Source organism: Phocoena phocoena, chromosome 11 (assembly GCF_963924675.1).
Source record: "Phocoena phocoena chromosome 11, mPhoPho1.1, whole genome shotgun sequence".
NCBI lineage: Eukaryota > Metazoa > Chordata > Mammalia > Artiodactyla > Phocoenidae > Phocoena > Phocoena phocoena.
The window spans coordinates 39,291,436-39,312,178 of record NC_089229.1 but is presented as its reverse complement, the minus strand read 5'-3'; the positions used below and the strand labels follow the sequence as shown (position 1 = coordinate 39,312,178).

The 20,743-nt window shown below is 36.8% G+C and overlaps 1 protein-coding gene across 2 annotated transcripts in view; it reads left to right on the top strand.

The window, feature by feature from the left end:
• The window catches only part of SYT1 (synaptotagmin 1), a 546,324-nt gene that overhangs the window by 383,141 nt on the left and 142,440 nt on the right, over positions 1 to 20,743 (top strand). For both annotated transcript variants that reach the window (XM_065886932.1, XM_065886933.1), the window contains one exon: positions 15,297 to 15,481. In XM_065886932.1, coding sequence (XP_065743004.1) covers positions 15,297 to 15,481 — 185 coding nt within the window. The remainder of the gene's footprint in view (positions 1 to 15,296; positions 15,482 to 20,743) is intronic.

The following is a 20,743-nucleotide window of genomic DNA, read 5'->3' as shown; positions in this document are numbered from 1 at the left end:
AAATCACTTAAAACGAACAGTATTTATCCCGTCTTTCTGAAGGAAAATACTTCTAACTCCAACCTCATGACTCTCCCCTAATATTTTTCCAGCCGTAGGTGTCAGCATCTGCTGTTGTAAAATCTTTGGTGTTGATTGGGGGAGACTGGGGTGAGGGCTAGAGCAAAGATCACTTTTTACATTAAACATTACATAATCATTCCACATGTCCAATTACACAGGTGACTGGAACCTTACAAAACAATCTACCTCCTTAAACTCATCTTAATCATTTTCACGTTTGTGTTCTTGAGATTCTACCTGAGATTCTCACCCTTTCAATCCCTAAATAAGGCACCTGACACACTTCTCACCAGGTAGGAACCTGGTGGTGACAAATGCTTTCTCTGCATCCTTGTGAGCACTGCTGAAGCTGAGATAGGTCTCAACTCTTCTTCTCCTGGAAATGTATGCAAGCCTCAGACCACTTACAACCTCCCCTCCCTGTTTCACCATTTAGATGACTGCTCAGAGACGATCAGAAAAAGTGCCAAAGAACGTATCACCCCAAATGGCTTCCCCAAACTCCGTACTGTATTCTTCCCTCTCTTGACTCCCCCACATTATCATATATGCGTAAAGCAGCCCACAGAGGTGGTAGAGTGAATGGAAAAGAGAAAACCAAGGCACAAGGCAGCACCATGTGCTTCAAGAAGGACCGGGAGTGATGTTAGGAACCCTGGGTTCAAGGAGGGAGCTGACCCAGGTCAACATAAACATAGGGTCACTTACTGCCCCTTTTGAAGTGTCCATAGAATGCGTCCTTATTTTTCTTCCATTTGTCTCAAAGGCATGGTAGGACTTCAAAGAGCACTGATTAACGAAATGACTTACTACAATCAGTTGCCGCTTTTAGGTCAGCGAGCTATCCTCTGAGGTTAGTGGAATGCTTTTTCAATAGGAGATAGCGCTCTCCATTCTTTTTTTTTCCCCTCAAGATCCTTCTTCTGATAACCTGTTTTATGTTGAGTGCTCTGCTATTTTCTTCCTTTCTGTCCATCAATATTTAATTTAAAGTAAACATCTTTTTCAGAGATAATAGTTTGACCTTTAGTCAAAAAGATTTACCCACATCAGTTCACTGAATTCTCCATTTTTTATTTCATTTAAAATCATTAAGATGAACTTCAAATATAAAATTTTTTATTACTTGAAAGGCATTTGCCTCAGTATGTTAAGAAATGGATCTACTATCCTTTTCCAAAGAATATTAGGAGGCCACTAGTCTAGTAAGACAGTTCTATTTCTTCCAAGCAATATCTGGATTTAGTGATCCTCCAAGCATACATGTTAATATTACAATATCTGTGCAGCAGCCGGGTTCTTGACTTTGATGGTTACGTATAAGTAAACTACTGGGGGAAAAAACAGCTGTCCCTTCCATTAAGTTTCATAGCTTTCAATCTTTAAAGAAAATCCTCTATTTCACTATTTTACTAAATCATATTCAAATGTAAATTTCAGCTACTGTTTCAATCCTAGTCAAAACCACCAAAAGAAAACTATAGGCTCCTAACTTAATTTTCTTGAAAATGAGCAAAGACAGCAGAAAATAAAGGTTTTCTGTAAATGAATATGACATTGGAATGATTTAAATAGCAAAGAACCAAAAATTGTGATCCTAGATAAGTTTAAATCCCAACATCATTGATTGATTTGAAACAGGAATTATCAGAAATTGGATTAGTAGAAAGAGCTTGATGTTCAAAAGACTGAGCTCAAGATTGGGCCATGTTTTTTTTCCCCAGAATCTTAGGACAGTCATTATTTTTGGTACTTTAGGTTTACCATCTGTGAATGAGGATATTATCTAAATGAAATAATAAACCCAACTATTTTATAAATTATTCAATGGAAACAAATGGTATAAAATCAAAGTTGGTTCTTAATAAAAATTGATCATTATAACTTAAATGTGTATGTAAATAGTCACTGAACAATAAATGTTGAATTCAAGATAGCTTTTCAGTCTCTTATAATACTTGGCCAATTTTTAAGGAGGAAAAAAAACAGCATCAAGAGCATGTTGTTATTAATGCGTAAGCACCATGAAACGGGGACCGTGTTCAAGCAAAATCTACCATTTTGCCAGTAGAAAGAGTAAAATCTTTCCACTAATATCTTTACTGCTTAATAAAAAGGTTTACCTCAGGAAGTGTTAGCTGGGCTGAAAACTTACTGAAAATACGAAGCAGTACATGTTTATTTCCATTAATACAAACTTAATATTATTCTAATGCTGCTTGCATTATTTGAATAACATAAACAGTCGTTGGCCAGTGCAACTCTGAGGGACAATTATTTATGTTCCCCCAAAGTTTGATCTATTCAATTATTTATCCATGAATAGCTTGATGACTACCAAAATGCTCTGCATTTCAGTTTTTAAACAGCAATCTTTATTTTAGAATGTTACCCTGACATTCAGATATATTGTTAGGGCAGAACACTTTGAGCATACTGGGAACTGTACAGTACATACAAAATTGCTTGTATTTCATCTTTTATCCACGTAACTTTCAGAACTTGTTTTTTCTGCCAAGTTTTAAGCATTTTCAAGTTGTGAAATTTCATCGGAATTGCTGGCAAATAATACTGACATTTAAAACTTTCCTTCATGTTATCTACCATTCTAAGCACTCTGCATGTCATAAATTTACATATCGCAAGTCAGAGTTTATATCATTATCTCCTTGCTTCACCCACCTCCCCTGTTACAGAGGGTGAAACTGAGGTTCAGAAAGTTTAAATAACTTGATCAAATTGATTTAGCAATTTAAGTGGCAGAACTTGGAGTCAAGATCCATGATCCTTATTATATCTGATGTTGCCCTGTTACGATTATCAATAATATTTTTTGACAAATGATTTTCATTGATTTGGCATAAACAATTAAAACTTATTTCAGTTAAGAGAAGCCTGACAGTAATATACAAATATGTTCGCAAAACTAAACTCTTCTTAGAAGTGATATAATTAGTGAACATTTGCTCATCTGTCAATGTGGACACGAGAGAATGCCACAATATATAAGAAGAACATGAAAATTGAACCCCAAAGACTTAGGTCTGATCTCAACTCTAAAAGGAATCACATTACAGGAACCATAGTTCAGATCCTCAGTGCTCTGATCTGTAAAATGGAGATTATGGTATCCACTTTAGCTACTCTACAATTGGGCTTTTAGGGTCAAATCAGTTGAGGTAATGTGAAAGGGTGTCATAAAATGAAAGAACCATATAAATGAGAAATTGAGTTAGGAAATACTGCAGGGGCTGGATATAAGAAAGGAAAAGGCATATCAGCATTACTAGTACGATTTTAATCGAATCTTTTAAGGAGACGTATGACATAAAAATCATTTAGAAAAAATAATTGACAGAAAAAAATAAGCCAGTTTACTGCCTTTTCCATAGTCTATCTGGAATAAAAAATAAGGGATGCTTGCACAGATTTTCTAAATAATCTGGAAAAGTTGATGTATGTATGAAGGTTTATCATGATTTAATCTGTAGTATTTCTTTTTAAGTGTACGTTTTAGTTTCAACAAGGTGTCCAAGGAACCAGGCCCTGTGTGTAAACAGTATCTGAAGAAGGCTGTCTCTGCCTCTAATTATACTTTCATTTATTCAATAAGCATTTACTTAAGACTTACCCTTGTACCCAACCCAACTGATACTTCATAGAAGGCAAAGGAAAGGAAGATATCAGTATCCCTCTTCAGATAGCCTCCTCATGTTGAAGAGACAAATCACAAAGCTACTAGAAAACAAGGATCAATACGCGATAATACAAGTCAGAAGGCATAAATGAATGTGGATGAGAGACAACGCAAAGGGCTCCTGCGTGGTATTACTCAGGTAGACATTTGGAGGAAATCCATTGGGAGTCATTCAAAGGAAGAAATAACTGAGTTTGACAAAGAGAAGAGAATAAAAGGAATTCTACATTCTTAGCGGAGATCTGTGAGAATCTACAAAGACCAACAAGACGTGCAGGGCCTTGAGGTCACATGCCCACTGCTGCGGTGCTCAGAAGCACAAGCTCTAAACAAGAGAGAAATAATATTTAACAGGAAAAACAAAAAATAAAGAAAAAGTCACCATATACAAGATTGACCAGCATAGGGAGACCCCGTCAAAAGCAAGAACAGGAAATAAATCAAGGATCTTGGGAGCTGTAAACTAAAAATGAAAGTTCACATCCAAGAACCAGGAAACAAAAAAAAAGAAATGATGCTACAGATTGTGAATTGGACACATAAAATTGCCAAGGAGAGAAACAGACTGAGATAAACAGAGACAACAACAGTTGGAAAGGAAAATTCGTAAGTGTGGGTCTGTAGCAGCAGCAATCCGTTGGATCATCAAGGAAAAGTGTCCCGTGGATAGCTAGACAAGTGAGCGGCTTTGTTTTCACTGTTGTCCGCCTGTCACTTTGTATAGTGATGAAATTAATGAACCTGACTCTTCCCTTTCATGACTGGAAAGACTCGAATGTCCTGCCCTTCTTCGCTCATGCACGGCAACCACACAGTTCTCCTGTCAGTACAATCAGATCTCTCCAAGTTACAGGGAATTCTGAAAACGCATCGTTTGCTCCCAGAATAATAAACAGGAAATACAGGGGAGAAAAATCCTTCCAAAAAGCAGGTAATGAAACCAAATGGCCTTTTTGTTTGTCTGTTTCTTCTGTTACAAAAGAGCATAGGGAAGCAGGGAGTATATCTGCGCATTTACCTGACATTCTTTTATCATAATTGGATTTCCTCCTAATAACATTAAATTGCTTAGTAAAGAAACAGGTAGACTCTCAACTATTGAATTATTCCAAAGTTAACAACGGGTGCCATATTCAATGCTTGGAAAAGTCTCTCTTTTCTTGGCCATCTTTGCCAAAAACAGACAACACATTAAAGACCTAGTTGACCAAATTCAAAGCATCAAAAGAAAACCAAATACTAATTGGATCAGAATCCAAGAGATGCTTAATTTGAAGCCTTAGCAAACAAAAGTCAAGAAGAAAGTTAGCTTCCGCTCTGGGAAGAAAAAACCCGAGACATAATTTTTCTTAGTTTTGAACGTAGAAATCAAAACTCGAGAGAGACATGCTACAAATGTTACAGGATAAATGGATTTCCCTTTAACCACAAAATTGTGTCGTCCACAGCATGATTGAAAACTGTTACAAATTTCCAAGAGCTTCAGCACTGATTAGCGAGTGAATTGCCTTCATCTCTGCCCACTTACCTGGCATCCCTCTATGTTTACCAACACACTTCTCCCTGGAGGCTGCAGAGAGCAAGCTCCTGAGTCAACTCTGGAGCCTTATCTAAATCCTCCGAAAGCTGTGAGGGGAGCTTATCTCTGCCTGAAGACCCAATGGCATTTTCCATGTCAAGTTTCAGACATTCCAATATTGTGAAGATATGGATGACTTGGCCTTATCGTTGAAAGCAGACGATTATTACAGACATTTTATAAAATTAATTATTTGGTTAATACCTGTGCTGTGCAGATAAAATGGCCTTCAGTCGACTAATTTTTGTTACCAAGACTGATCCTTGCATTCAGCCAGAAACATCAATAACCGTAGTAAGTTATTCAGCAGGGATAGAGGTTCTGGTAAAAATGTATCAATGTATAGGCTGTGATTTTGTGCATATCAAAGCAGTGTATCTTACTGAAGTCTTTTTATGTGTTAACTTTATTAAATTTTTTTTAACTTTATTAAATTTTAAGGTTTTTAAAAATAATTCTAAACTAGTGCTCATGGGACAAGTAGAATAAGATTGCTGTGACTATATAGAATTAGAATCTAACAAAAGGCCCCATTTAATTTGGCATTTAACATGCTATCTGGTATTGTTCACAACTGCTGCATGTCTGTTAATCAAATCTGACCAACTGGACTGGAAGCTGATTAAGAAAATTGTTTCAAACTTCACTATTCCTCCAATGTGTCGAGCATAAGCGTGTTAAATAGACATTCAAATGGATGAATGAATGAGCGAGCCGCTCTCCTACATTATTTTTTACGCACTCCATCCACCTTAAAAAGCCACGAGTAGCTGACTCAAGTCAATGACTTGGATCATTTTTACAGCATATTTATACAGACACATCTTCCAGTTTGCTTTCTGTCAGGGGCTCATATTGAAAAACTGAACAGAACTACATTAGAGGAAATGTGAAATGTGTTCTTAAGAAGGTAATTCTGAAGGGTATTCAGGGAAGGCCACGTGTGTTTACCTCAAAGAAATGTCTTTCCATTTACTATGATAAAAAAATCTAATGTAGATTTTCATAAGTCCGTGTCTTATTGAGAGCTTTGTTTAGCAAGGTTGTCACTGGGTGATAAGTTAGATTAAAAGGAGTCTAAAACACAAAGGAAAGGAAGGAGAAAGGAAAAAAGGGAAGGAGGGAGACAGATAGGCAGGAGGGGAGGGAGTCAGGAAGGGAAGGAGGGAAGAAAAGAACTGGAGTCCCCAAAACACTATTTTCACTGTGTACCAAGCAAGGATTCAAAGCTCACCTCAAGACTCACCTCCTCCATGAAGCCTTCCTTGAACTCTAGGACCTTTTATCTTGCTCTTCTCTAACCTGCTACCTGCCGAGCCCACCTACTCCACTGAATTCTGTGTTTAACTCTGTATTGCCTCCTGTCTCCTGTAGTTTATTCCTGGGAGTTAAGTCTTCATAATCTCTAGATAAAGGGGCCCATCTTCTCTGGGTTCTGTTTCCCCACCACCCCCAGCATAGAATAAGCACACAGCAGACTGCCCAGAAGAAATAAGTGAAAGGTTAAATGACCAAATAAAGACTACATTTTCCCTAACTCACTAATCTTGAATTTTACTCTGATGCTCTCAGAAAGGAGTTTTTACTTCAGAATCCAATGGTCTTCTAGACCTAGGGAACTGTAATCTCCACAAGAGTGCCACACACTCCCAATTGTGTGGAAATTTAAACAAACACACACATACACACATTTTCCCATCAAGAGCCCATAGCTTTTGTCATATTCTAAAAAGAGCATACAATTCAAAGGGGGCTTAGAACTACCATTCTAAATAGTGAAGAAAAATAAGTTTAATACCCAGAAGCCAAGAATGCATGGTCTTTGAAGCCATTTCGGTCTATAATGAGAAATTCTTCATTCTGACCTTTGACTGGTTGGTTTAATCTTAAGCCATATTCTGAATTACTTCATACACTATTTCAAATCTTGCATTTAACAGTCTGTCTCCAGAGGTGGTTAATGAGTGTATTAATCCACATATTTGCAGAACTTTTTTTTCCATTTGCATTCCGTAATTTAGAAAACGCTTTAAAATGCAAGGCTTATTTTCTTTTTTTTTCTTTTTGTTGCCAATTTTTGAAAAATCATTATCCTTGTCTGTTTTTTAATAATTATTTATAAACAGTCTAAAAGCAAAGCTCTGACATACAGATTATTTTTCCTACTGGTTAAGAGCAAAATTATTGTTTTTCTATTGTATTCTGCATCTTGCATCAACGTATAATGATCTAGAAAGATGGACTGTATGGGGTAAAACTGGAAGTTGGCAAAAATCTTCAGTAAATGTAAGAATTAAGTTTTTATATAAATTATTCATAAAATGAATTACACATACCTTAGTGCAGTGGTGAGGCACTCATATGACAAACAGAGAGACATCAAAGGTAGAAAATGCTTGAAGATATTGCTGAATTTTTGCAGTGGCCATAGCAATGATATTACCTGTGTATCTTGAGGCTCTTGGCTCACATAATAAGAATTGATATAAAAGTACAAGCTTACATTTCTCAGAGAGGAAAATATGGCTCGTCTTGTGAAAGAGTTATGAATTTAAGGTTGTTTCTTAATATGATAGATGGGAATGACATGGAAAGATAATGCAGAGCTGCTCCAGAAAGTGAAATCAAGGCAGAAAGACAAAAAACAGTAAGTTTTGTCCTCGATTAAACCTTGAACCCAATGAGTAAATCCACCAAAGTTTGCCAGCCTAGGAGACTGCAGTAGCTAACTGGGAATGAGGAACGAGAGGATCAGAGCCGAGGACATGGGACTGAGTAGCTGACCCACAGAAGACACACGTGGGAGGGTGGTGGGCCTCAGAGACTGTCCACTTCTCTCCTACTTGAGCTCAAGAATGTGGGGATGTGGGTTTCTTTCAAGCCATTTACTGAGCACCATTAAGCAGACAGTACCGAGTCAGGCATTTCAGAGAGGGGAAAGAAAAGTCTCTTTGGAGGTGAGAGCTTAGAATTAGAAGAGCTCGAGCAGGCCTCCCCTCAGCCATAGGGCACTTTGTGTAAATCAGAAACAGCTCTTCTCGCCAACTGCTCGTTCTGTAGGTCTGAGGCACAACGCATGTCTGATGAGTAGATTTCAGATCTGGGAGCATAAGGTTGACACACATGACTGCTATCAGTAATGCTAAAATTTTCCCTTTTATAAACGTACTCTCTGAAATACTCTTGTTCTTGGTGAGACTTTTATCTTTGATTTCACCATATATTAAGGAAAAGGATATTTCTTGCTCTATTAAAGAAAAGGATATTTAGAGTGTCTACTTTTTCTTTACATATATGTCAGGGCCCCTTAAGTAAATAATCTAAGAAATTTATTTACTGCCAAACTCCCTGGGGGGGGGGGGGGGGTGAGGCAGGAAATGAGGCTTTTCAGTTTGAGAGTTACATCTTTATTGTAGGAAGAATATTTACTTGCTGAGTTCATCAATAAACATACCCCTGGAGTTCTAAATTTGTCCACAGGGGCGTGTTAAGCCATGTAGTTTCTACCTGAAAATGTACTATGTTATGTTCTGAGTACTGAGCTTGGCAAATACGAAAAGTTACTTTTTTAAAAAAGTAAATTAGACCTAGATTTAATACCTGGGAAGTCGATAGAAAGCTTCATGATTGCAGAAACCATGCTTAGCACTGTATCCCAGACCGGAGAAACATGCCTGACACACAGTAGATGCTCCATAAATAGGTGTTCGATTAAATAATTAATTTTTTAAACTGCCGACTTCCCATGAAAGAACAGCCTCTCTTGATAAGGGAAAACAGTTGTTTGGGTTTTTTCCAACAGAAGACCAGCTAATGAAAATTTATTTCTAACTGGTTCCAAATTAATTTTATTGTGTTTGCATTAAACATCCGTGCTTCATGTCATGAATAATCTACAAAGAGCTGAGTTTTAAATCAGCAAGAAGTGAATTTCATGTGTAGGAAGGAGTTTATTAAATACCTTTTATACATTTTTTACAGGTTTGTCTTTTTATTTTTACATTATATGTCGTTTTTATGCCAGTCTAACAAACCACCCAATGTATTATACCACATAGTCCCCATTTCCCACTGGGTGGGAGGGGGAAATTTTAGCAAATATATGCAATATTTTTATTTAAAAATCTGTCAACACTCAGTGAGACTTGTGTTGAGCCTTGAAAAGTAAGTATTATTTAAATGACCAAAGAGGAAGAAGAAAAGCCATTTCAAAAAAGAAGGAATCTGCTTTAGAAAAACATGGGGGTAGAACTGAGCAAAGTACAATGAGTTGCCCTGTCTGACGGGACTACAGGTGGTATAGGAGAACAGTGAGAAAGAAAGGTGGATAGGTGGGGTGGGCCAAACACAGAGGACTGTGAAAGCTATGCACAAAATGACTGAAAAGTATGTATGAGAAAAGCTGTGCTCATAAACAACAAGGTCCTGCTGTGTAGCACAGGGAACTACATTCAATACCTTGTGATAAACCATAATGGAAAAGAATACGAAAAAGAATGATATATATGTATAACTGAATCACTTTGCTGTACAGCAGAAATTAACAGAACATTGTAATTCAACTATACTTCAATAAAATTTTCTAAAAAAGAAAGTTTTGTTCAATGACAATGGATGGGTAAAATGGAGAGAAGAGATAACTGATGGGAAGGGAGATCAGATGGGAGGTAATGTCAGGCCCAAACCTTCCAAGTCAAATAGATGTTAAAAAAAAAAAAAACATAAAATGTATCAAAGAAATTACAAGACTTGCCAATCAGTTGGAAATGGGAATTAGAATTTCCACGTGGTTCCAATGTCTAAGGCAGGAAATTATAAAAGCACTGACAGAAGCCACATAGCTGGTTTGAGAGCTGGTTTGAGAACTGGTTTGAGAAGATGATGAAAGATTCATAGGGAACATTTCCTAGACAGTTGGGAACACAGTTCTAGAGAACAGAGGGAAGGGACAGTAACTGACCTACAGTTTAAGGCGTGGGAAAGGATGTGCTTATTAACGAGGGAATGTGAAGATGAGCACAGAGCTAAGCGCCTTGAATAACAACTCCATCTGACACTGGGGATTAGGAAAGGAAAGAGAAGAAAATGTCCGAGCCACAGAAGGAGGTGCTGGTAAGGGTAGTAGAAACAAAAGCAGAAGAAATTTTCAAGAAGGAATACATGATCAAGACTTTTTCATACCACTGACAATGTAGTTTGGGTTTAGCCAGAAGAAAATCATTGGTTGTCTCTGAGAGACTCTTGAGTGCACTGTTAGTATCATGAAAATGGTTGCAGAAGGCATAGATAAAAACAGTGAATAAGAAGAAAAGATCACCACATATACAGAAATAGCCCACATTAATATTCCAATTGCATACTCATCTATATGCAGCATATGTTATAAATCTCTTGAGGTCTGCTTTGTCTCTATTGAGCTTCCTATTGCTGCTGTAATTACTTACTACAAAATCACTGGCTTAAAACTGCACAAATTTATTATTTGGAGGTCAGAAGTCCAAAATGTGTTTAATTGAGCTAAAATCACATTGTCAGCAGGGCTGATTCCTTCTTTCTTCCCAACTTTAGTGATAGGTAATTAACAAATAACATTGTATAAGTTTAAGTTGTACAACATGATGGTTTGATATACGTATATATTGTGAAATGATTACAACAATAAGGTCATTTAACATACCCATCACCTCACATAATTACCATTTTGTGTGTATGTGGTAAGAACATTTAAGATCTCTCTAAGCAAATTTTAAGTATACAATACAGTATTGTTAACTACAGTTACCATGCTGTACGTCAGACACCCAGAACTTATTCATCTCATAATTGAAAGTTTGTACCCTTTGACCAACATCTCCCCATTTCCCCTACCCACCCCCAGCCCCAGGTAACCACCGTTCTACTCTTTGTTTCTATGAGTTCCAACTTCTTAGGTTCCACATTTCACTGACATCACAGAGTATTTGTCTGAATGAATTATGTCTCTAACTTCTCATTTAGCCTGATGCCCTCAAGGGTCATCCATGTTGTCTCAAATGACAGAAGGAATCTTTTTTATGGATGAATAATATTCTATTTTCTTTATCCATCTATTTTCTTTATCCATTTATCCATTGATGGACACTTAGGTTACTTGTATATCTTGACTATTGTGAATAAAGCTGCAGTGAACGTGGTGGTGCAGATATCTCTTCAAGAGAGTGATTTTTTGTTTCCTTCAGTAAATACCCAGAATGGGATTGCTGGACCACGTGGTAGTTCTACTTTTATTTTTTTGAGAAAACTCCATAGTTTGTTTGTTTGTTTTTTTTTATAATGACTATGTGAACTAATTCTTCCCGTTGCGGAGCACAGGCTCCGGACGCTCAGGCTCAGCGGCCGTGGCTCACGGGTCCAGCCGCTCGGCGGCATGCGGGATCCTCCCGGACCGGGGCACGAACTCGCGTCCCCTGCGTCGGCAGGCGGACTCCCAACCACTGCGCCACCAGGGAAACCCTGAACTAATTCTTTTGAAGCTGTAGGAGAGAGTCCCTTTCCTTGCGTTTTCCAGCTTCTAAAGGTCACCTACCTTCTTTGGTTCATGGTCCCTTCCTCCATCTTCAAAATCAGAAGCACAGAATCCTCAAATCGCTCTGATTCTGAAACTCCTGCCTGCCTCTTTCACTGAGAAGGACCACAGTGAATACACTGGGTTCATCTGGATAACCTAGGATAAACTCGCCATCTCAAGATCCTTAATCACATTTGTAAAGTCCTTTCTGCTATGTAAGGTCACATAGTCACAGGTTCCAGGGATCAGAATGTGGACATTTTTGAGGACTCATTATTCTGTGTACCACAGAATCTAAGTTAAAACATCAGAAGCAGAATTGACTTTGACTTAATTCTTACGCACCGGTTTACCTTCAGGTTAAATGATATGTGAGATTAATTCATTAACTAGAAGATGAAAATAACATTTTTAATGGAGAGCTTTTACATTAGTCTATTATTTTCTGTTGAAAGGTCCTTAAGTTAAATGCTAAAATTCATGTTATAAAATTCCATTTAATGATAGTTGGGTAGCAATAACAATAAGCTGATAGCTTTCTGCCAGTAGCAGTATTTTGATGAGCCTATTTTTGATTGAAACTATATTTTATATTTAAATAAAATAAAGAAATCACTCTTAGCAGCATCTTTTGCTGTTATTTTCTCCATTTTTTTTCAAAAGTAAAATGTCCTATTAAATAGGCTTCACAGCCCCACAAGGACTTTTCCTTTGTATACATGTATAATATGCATATTTTTAACCTAATGATGTAAATATATATTTCAGTTTCTCCTACTATTCAATCTGTAGTTTTTCCTTTATAAAATTGAAGGGCTAATGAACAAAACTTCTGTGAAGATTACATGAGATTTAATGTATGTAAAGCACAGCTGCTGGCCCGTAATAAGTAGGTCTTCAATAAATTTTTAGCGTAATCCAAAATATATTTCACGAGATTTGCTCACTAATATTGAAACTTATTTCTATAAATGCTACAAAGTAATAATACTGTGGATGGTGTTTCTGACTAAACTTACAAAATTCTCGAAATTTAGTTGCCCTACGAAATAAGATTGTTAGCACGAAAATTCAATTTAAATAACTGCATTTAATTTAAAATGCTGGTTTATAATTAACTATTCAGTCCAGTTTTCATTGGGGTACACAAAATGATAGCATTAAGGCTTTTTAAAAATTCCATCTAAAGGTACCAGTAAGTTGTGAGGAAATTTTTGCTAATTTCATATATTCAAAGTTAAAATTAAGCTATTCAGAAGATCAGCTGGAAGCGAATCTAGAAGACAGCAGCACTATAGGAAATAGAAGTCAAAAATAAGAGTTTTTTTCAGTGATTATAATTCACCTTCAAGTTGCACTATTTCAAATTTCTTCCTGTAATCCTATGTTCCTATCTCTTTACCTCCTTTAAATAATGTTCCTGTGCTGTCACTGTCTATTTTCTTTTTGTTAAGTTGTCAAATGATCTCTGTCTTGCCCTGTGTAATTTAAGAGACTTTTATGTAGCTCTCTGAGAGACTATCACGCAAGTCCAACTAGGAGAATAATTTACGAGGTTCAAAATGAAGGGTCATTATTCTACTGTCTCACCCACCGTGAATACACAGGCTCTCTCCTTCACGCATGGCAGGGTTTTAACTAGATCAAAAGAGGTAGAAGCTTTTAAATGAAGTATTGTGAATGCTATCATTGGTTACATAAGCTCCCTTTACATTTTTTTAAAAATATGATTGCTTAATGAGATTAGAGACCTATAAGAAAGCATGTCTTTGGGTATGGGCTTATCTGTAACTTTCACACAAATCTTTCTTTGGCTGAAAACACAATTTCAGCAGTTATGGTTTTATATGTCCTTAGGGTAACATCTAGTCATCTTTCATAAGCTAGAATAATATGCATAGTAAGTCTTCCTCACTATGAAGCTAAATGCAAAAGGAGCCAAGAGAGCGGATTTTCTCAGTTTTGAAGTTAATTTTTCGGCGTTTTTACGTCATCAAAGTACTCCTACTTGTGTTCAGCAATCGTAGATACTAATGATGTTTATGTAGGTAGAAGAAAATAGCACTTTTTCTTACCATTTCAGTAACTAATGTCTTTTTTGATTACAACAGGCAAATCTAATTACTGCTTCTCGTGATTAATCTCAATAGTTGAATGACTTTCTAGGCAAACTGAAATCCTCCATGTTTCCATGAGACCTGATTTTTTTATAAGCACATGTGTAGGGGATGCCAAATGAGAAAAGAAGAGTTACTTTTAGTAGCTGGACAACGTGTCATAGAAAAAAATGCTTGAGTGTCTTTATTTGTGTATGCTTTATTAAACAGACCCTGTGAATCTGAAGTCTATGCTCTTATCTAAAAATCCTCTCTTCCTCCTCTCAATTTCTTAGCATATCCATCAAACTCCTCTCAGTGTATTCACCTCTTTCTTTTTATGTATTTATTGATGTGCATTTTTTATGCCCCCATAGGTACTCTGAGCTGTATCACCCACAGTACTTAGCCCTATGCCTCGAATATTTTTTTTAAAAAGCTAATATTAATTGAATTCTTGCTGTGTGCTAGATGCCATTCTAAGATTTTTAGTCTATTAACCTTGAAAAGAGATGAAACGGGTACCACTATTATCTTCATTTTATAGAGAGGGAAACAGCAATTCAACACACGTAATCTGGCCAGTTACGAAGCCTGTAAGTGGCCAAGCCTGAATCTAAGCCTGGGTTTATAACCGCTGCCCTACCTCCAGAGACCCTGCATGGGTAAATCTCCCCATGATCGACTTTCAGAGCACCAAGTCCTTCTTCCTAATCTTCACTACTTTTAGGACTTTACATTTGTCTTTCTGTTGTTTTGATTAATATCTACCCCTTCCACTGTGCCCAGGGCATATTAATAGAACCTATAGTATTTGATAGGTGAGTAATAGCAGCTAATATTAAGTTTTTGCCATGTGCCAGGTACTGCATCTTATTTTAATATTCAGAAAGACTATCAGATACCCACCAATTTACCTCCACTTTAGAGATGAGGATACTGAGACAGAGAGAGGTTAGGCAACTTGCCCAAGGTCACACAGCTAGTAAAATGGTGGAGCCAGGGCTTGAACTCAAAGGCCAGACTCCAGAGGTAAGCTCTGAAGAAATGAAGGAGTGGATCGTTGAAAATCTAGCTTGGAGGGGCAGGGAAAGCTGTAGGGAGGAGATGACATTTGGCATGCCTGGAAGGGCGAGGGGGAAAAGATAGAAACACTCTTCTAGGCTGGGGAAACCACATGGATAAAGCAGTGTGCCTAGAGCTCAATGAATACGAATGAATGAGTGAACAGCTATCTTTACAGCCCATGAATTTAAAGGTTTTGCAGATGTAAATGCTTTATTACTAATAGTCTCTGCATTTTTTTTCTTTCAGTGCCACCGTGGGCCTTAATTGCCATAGCCATAGTCGCAGTCCTTTTAGTCCTGACGTGCTGCTTTTGTATCTGTAAGAAATGCTTGTTCAAAAAGAAAAACAAAAAGAAGGGAAAGGAAAAGGGAGGGAAGAATGCCATTAACATGAAAGATGTGAAAGACTTAGGGAAGACCATGAAAGATCAGGTAATGTATTCATTCCATGTTTCTTCTTATTTTATCAAAAATTTAAGAATAGACAGTTTATTAGTTTATGCCAGATAAATATAGAAATAAACAATATCTGGACACTTGTCATAGTTTTAGAAATGCTTTGCAGTCCTTTCAGTCATTACTCAACATCCCAAAGTACAATGGAAACGTGTGGTTAGGGTTTTCCAGTCTCCTAAGCACATAGACCAGGAAAGGGCATCCATGACCATCAAGGCCAAATTGGTAGGCCCAGCGTATTGGAATGATACCTGAACATTTGTATTATATCTGTTTAGCCTCTCTTAATTGTGCCTAGAGCTAGAGAAACAGAATAAAGAGTATCTGTTCTTCCTCTTGGGCGGGACATCTTTTTATCATCATCACTGTTCATAATCACTATTAAATACTGAGTCTTATAGCTATTTATCACACTTGAAAGCTACCATCCCTATACAAACATCCAGCTCAGTTATGAGCGCTCAGGAATAATGAGTTATACAAGGCAAGTGAGAGAAGTATGAGCTGGTTCTAAAGAATGGGGTAGAATTTTAAGGCAAAACTCTTCACTTAGGGACAATTAGAACCATAATGCAAGTTATAAAAATCCATCTGGCTGAGTTATCTTCCCAAGCCCAAGGAAGCAATCTGAGTGTCCTTTACACTGTTATCTATCTTTCCTAAATGGGCTAGGTGATTTGGTTCAGAATAAAGTCTACTATTAATAAGTATAATAATTAAATGTCTCTTCATTTCTCTATTGGAATCATATTCATATTGGATATTTCTAAGGAACAACTTATTTCATATAAAAAGTAAATGTAGGGACTTCCCTGGTGGCACGGTGGTTAAGAATCTGCCTGCCAATGCAGGAGACACGGGTTCGATCCCTGGTCTGGGAAGATCCCACATGCCGTGGAACAACTAAGCCCCGTGCACCAGAACTACTGAGACTGCTTTCTAGAGCTCACGAGCCACAACTACTGAGCCCGTGTGCCACAACTACTGAAGCCTGTGTGCCTAGAGCCCGTGCTCCACAACAAGAGAAGCTACCACAATGAGAATCCTGCACACTGCAACAAAGAGTAGCGCGCTATCTACAACTAGAGAAAGCCAAACTAGAGAAACCCGACGCAGCCAATAAATAAATAAATATACATTTAAAAAAAGTAAATGTGAAGATTTTTCAGAGAAATAACATTTTCAATTATCAATGCTTCCCTTCAAATAATTCAAAATTTCTATTTATTCCCTAATAGCAACATATATAGGCAGTTTTATAAATTCTTATTATACTATTAATTGAACTCTTAAATATGTGAATCTCCTTAAGAACAATTTAGTTAAGGAAGGTATTTTTAGTACATTTGTGTAGTTATCCACACACTCAGGACACTAATCCCTCTCCCTAGCCTGAGTTTTAAACACTTTGCTCAAAGACGCTGTAATGTCTCTTGACAACCATCTCACATAGGCTCATTGTTCACTTGAACTTTTGCTTGGTTTCAGAGCTGTAGAATGAATGCTATGCCTGCACTCACACTCAGAGAGCTTCATCCCGAGCTCAGAGTATCAAGGGTTATATCTTTCTCAAAGTTTCTAATCACAGCCACAGAAGCCCAGGTGCCAGTGTTCAACCACAGATGTCTAATAAGGATTTTTCTTTTCAGTTAATTTGTTACATAGAAACTGAAGCTTTAAACCATGTCTTGTTTTATTTCAGCATTTTCCGTAACGAGCAGGACGTGATACAGATTTCTTTAGACAACATATTTGGGAGATTAATAACAGTAGTAATAACTTTCTAGATGTACATGGATGTACTGAATAATTTGTATGTGAATTTGAGCTATGTCTATGAAACATTGGAAATATAATACTATCATTTTCATAACTACATTAAAATTCAAATGTGGTTTTCACGTTTGCTAGAATTAACAGTTTAAAACACTAAATAATGTTAAATGATCACTACAGCATTTCTTCCTAGGACAAGCAATTTGTATTTTTCTTTGTGGAATTTGTTCTGTATGATGTAAGACTAATTTATAGAACAGTAGCGGTGTTTATTACCCCTATTATGACATGGATAAATGACCAAGATCTCAAAAATAGTAAATACAGAAATCAGTAAGTTTTACCATTTCACTCCATATAAGAACTAACAGAAATTCAAATTTCAATATTCATGACTATATGTCTCTATGATAAGATTTTATAACCAAGGAAGAATTTTTAAATATTCTGCAATAACAAAATGGTAATGATATATAATATTTGTATACAGAAAAGGATACATATTTAAGACTTTTGTAATGGCTTAAAACTTAAAAGCACTAAAAATACAGAGGGGCAATATCAACTTGCAAAGTCAGAGGTCTGGAAAGGTCATTTCTCCACGGTTTTTACTAACGTGTGTGGATATTTAAATTTTTATTTCTTCCCTCTGTGTCCTCCTTATCTGTATTATGTCTCATGACTGTTCTGGACTGTCCCTTGCGGTAGGTTTCCTCTGCTATGAGACACCCTTAGTCAACGCTCAACTACATTTAGTGGCCTGGCAGCCGGGGCTCCGCAGCTGAGGGTGTACCATTCTGACACACATCAAGAGGCTGAACTAAATTGATTTTTTTTTTTTTTAAGATAAAGGGTTCTCATTTTAAGATTACTGATTAAATAGAACAGTATTAGAAAGCTCAAGTTTTAATTGATGGGCACAGAAAGAAAATGTAGTGTCTTATGCTCCCTTTTTAGCATGCCTTATCAATTCCAAATCTGAACAATTTAACATAGAATGAACAAATGCACCTTCTGATGGTTTATCCAAGTACAACTAAACACCTTTTGAACGTTGAATCAAGCCAGAAGCACGTGCACTAAATTTTTGAAATTTAAAACAAGGTCTTTTTCCCAACACAGCTTTTCCCACTACAATTTATCAAACTCTCAGAACTGCTGGGCTTACATGCATTTTCCTCTGCATTTTGTTCCTTGGTGCGTGTGGTGGGGAGACTACTGCTCTTGAGATATTATAATAGCTGCTGATTTAATAGGTCTTAATTTAATGTAATGGTACAGAAAATGTCTTGCTTAAGCTCGACCTTTGGGACAAGAATAGACTTAATCACTTCACTGATAAAACAGTAGCGCTGAGAAATTATCAAAAATTTAGCCCTATTCCATGCAGAATAATTGCAGAAATGGTCATGCACCTTTCATTAGGGCAAAAACCACTCAGAGAGAAGGCGATTTAATAGCTCAGGTCTTTCAAATGACACTGAGCTGAAACATATGTAAATTGTCAGTTCTGAAAGAGATTTTGAAAAAGTATTTTAATCCATGAAAATTTTTTTAATGATGGAGTGAAGATTTTTCAGACAAAAATGTGCGTTAAATAGTTTGCTATTAAAAAAAATTAAAATCTTACAGGAGGCAAATTACCTACATTGCCATTTTCTCAACACATCTTTTCAGACATTATTAAAGACTGACGCACAGCTGAGGTTCTGAAAGGGAAATGTGGGTTCACTGCCTCAAAGTCCTCCCCTTAAATTCAGTAGTCTTTTCCTGTCACTTTACTATCATTTTTCTATTAGCAACACCCCAAGTTAAAAGATTAATATTAATTTTTAAATAATTATGTTGTTTTCCTGCCTGTGGCTATCAGTAAAGCAACATTTTACTATTCAAGGAAACATCCAAGTATAAACTTCCTAATTAAATGGTGTATGGCTCACCAGATTTGAAAAGGTTTCTGCACAGATGTAATAATGGCAATTTTCAATTTTCCAAAGTCATTGTAGGCTCCTGAAACTTTTCAGGAAGAACAAAATGGGAGGCATCTCCAACTACAGCTCAACTCAACTCTCTGTTTCAGCTCAACTCTCTGTTTATCATCTTCCCACCCTAATGAGTTCTAGTAAGATGATGCCAAGTCTGTTTTTTAGGATCAAATTAGAGTTAGATGGCTAGAGCCAAATTGCAGTCTTGTCAGTTCAGAGACTGAGGGTATCATTTTGAGGCACCACTGCGGGTCTCTGTATGAATGGATAAGTGAACAGAAGAGATTTCTCTGAGCAGAGGGAAAAAACCATGTAATCTGGGAGTTGTGGGAGGTTGGATGGTAGAGCTATAGTCTAATGACTCTGAAGCCTTTCTGAAGCCTGATTATACTTCTGTGCATTTGAGTTCTAGAAGATTTCTCAGGTTTAATTTGATCACTGACAGGAGTTAAAATTCTTTTGCTTTGGGCTTCCCTGGTGGCGCAGTGGTTGAGAGTCCGCCTGCCGATGCAGGGGACATGGGTTTGTGCCCCGGTCTGGGAAGATCCCACATGCCGCGGAGCGGCTGGGCCCGTGAGCCATGGCCGCTGAGCCTGCGCGTCCGGAGCCTGTGCTCCGCAGCGGGAGAGGCCACAACAGTGAGAGGCCCGCGTACCGCAGAAAAAAAAAAAAAAAAATTATTTTGCTTTGTCAGAGATATAAAGCAGCCTACCACTCATATGTCTTATCTTTAGTTTTGTGAGATTCTATAGTAACACACACACACACACACACACACAAAGAAAGGCAATGAAAATACCATAACCAAAACCTAGGAGAGAATATTTGTGGTATATAACAACAAAAAGATTGAGACCACTAAAATTCAGAGTCTCTACAAATCACTAAGAGGCAAACAACCCAATAGAAAAATTAGCAAAGGATGTATTATATATACATATTATATAAAAGATTATTACACAGGTAGTCCCCAGAAGAAATAATACAAATAGTTCATATAAAGGTTTTTAAATTTTTCAACCTCAATAGTGTTCAGGAAAACGTAACATTTTATCATTTTTCATTTCGAACAATAACTATTTATAGATTTCTAATTTTTTTCTAATTCTTTAAAGCAATAAGAATGCACACCCCCTAGAAACAAAACCTCTAATATTTATAACCTTTATAACCTTTGATTTTTTTGAGCAAACTTTTTGCATTAATTGGGAAAATACATCATATATTTTTATTTTTAATAAAGAGGAACATTTGAATGAATTTTATGAAGTTATGAGCTTTCTAGTGTTTCAATTTATATTACACTTAAGTTTTAGGTTATCAGGAACATTCAGTTGGTTTAAACTCAATTTTGAGAATTCTGTGCCATGATTTTTGCTTGTTACCACAAAATTAATTTTTATGCTAATTTCAGTTTGACAGAATTGCAAACATAACTCCTTTTACCTTTTGGTATCAAACAGACCCGTAAGTCAAT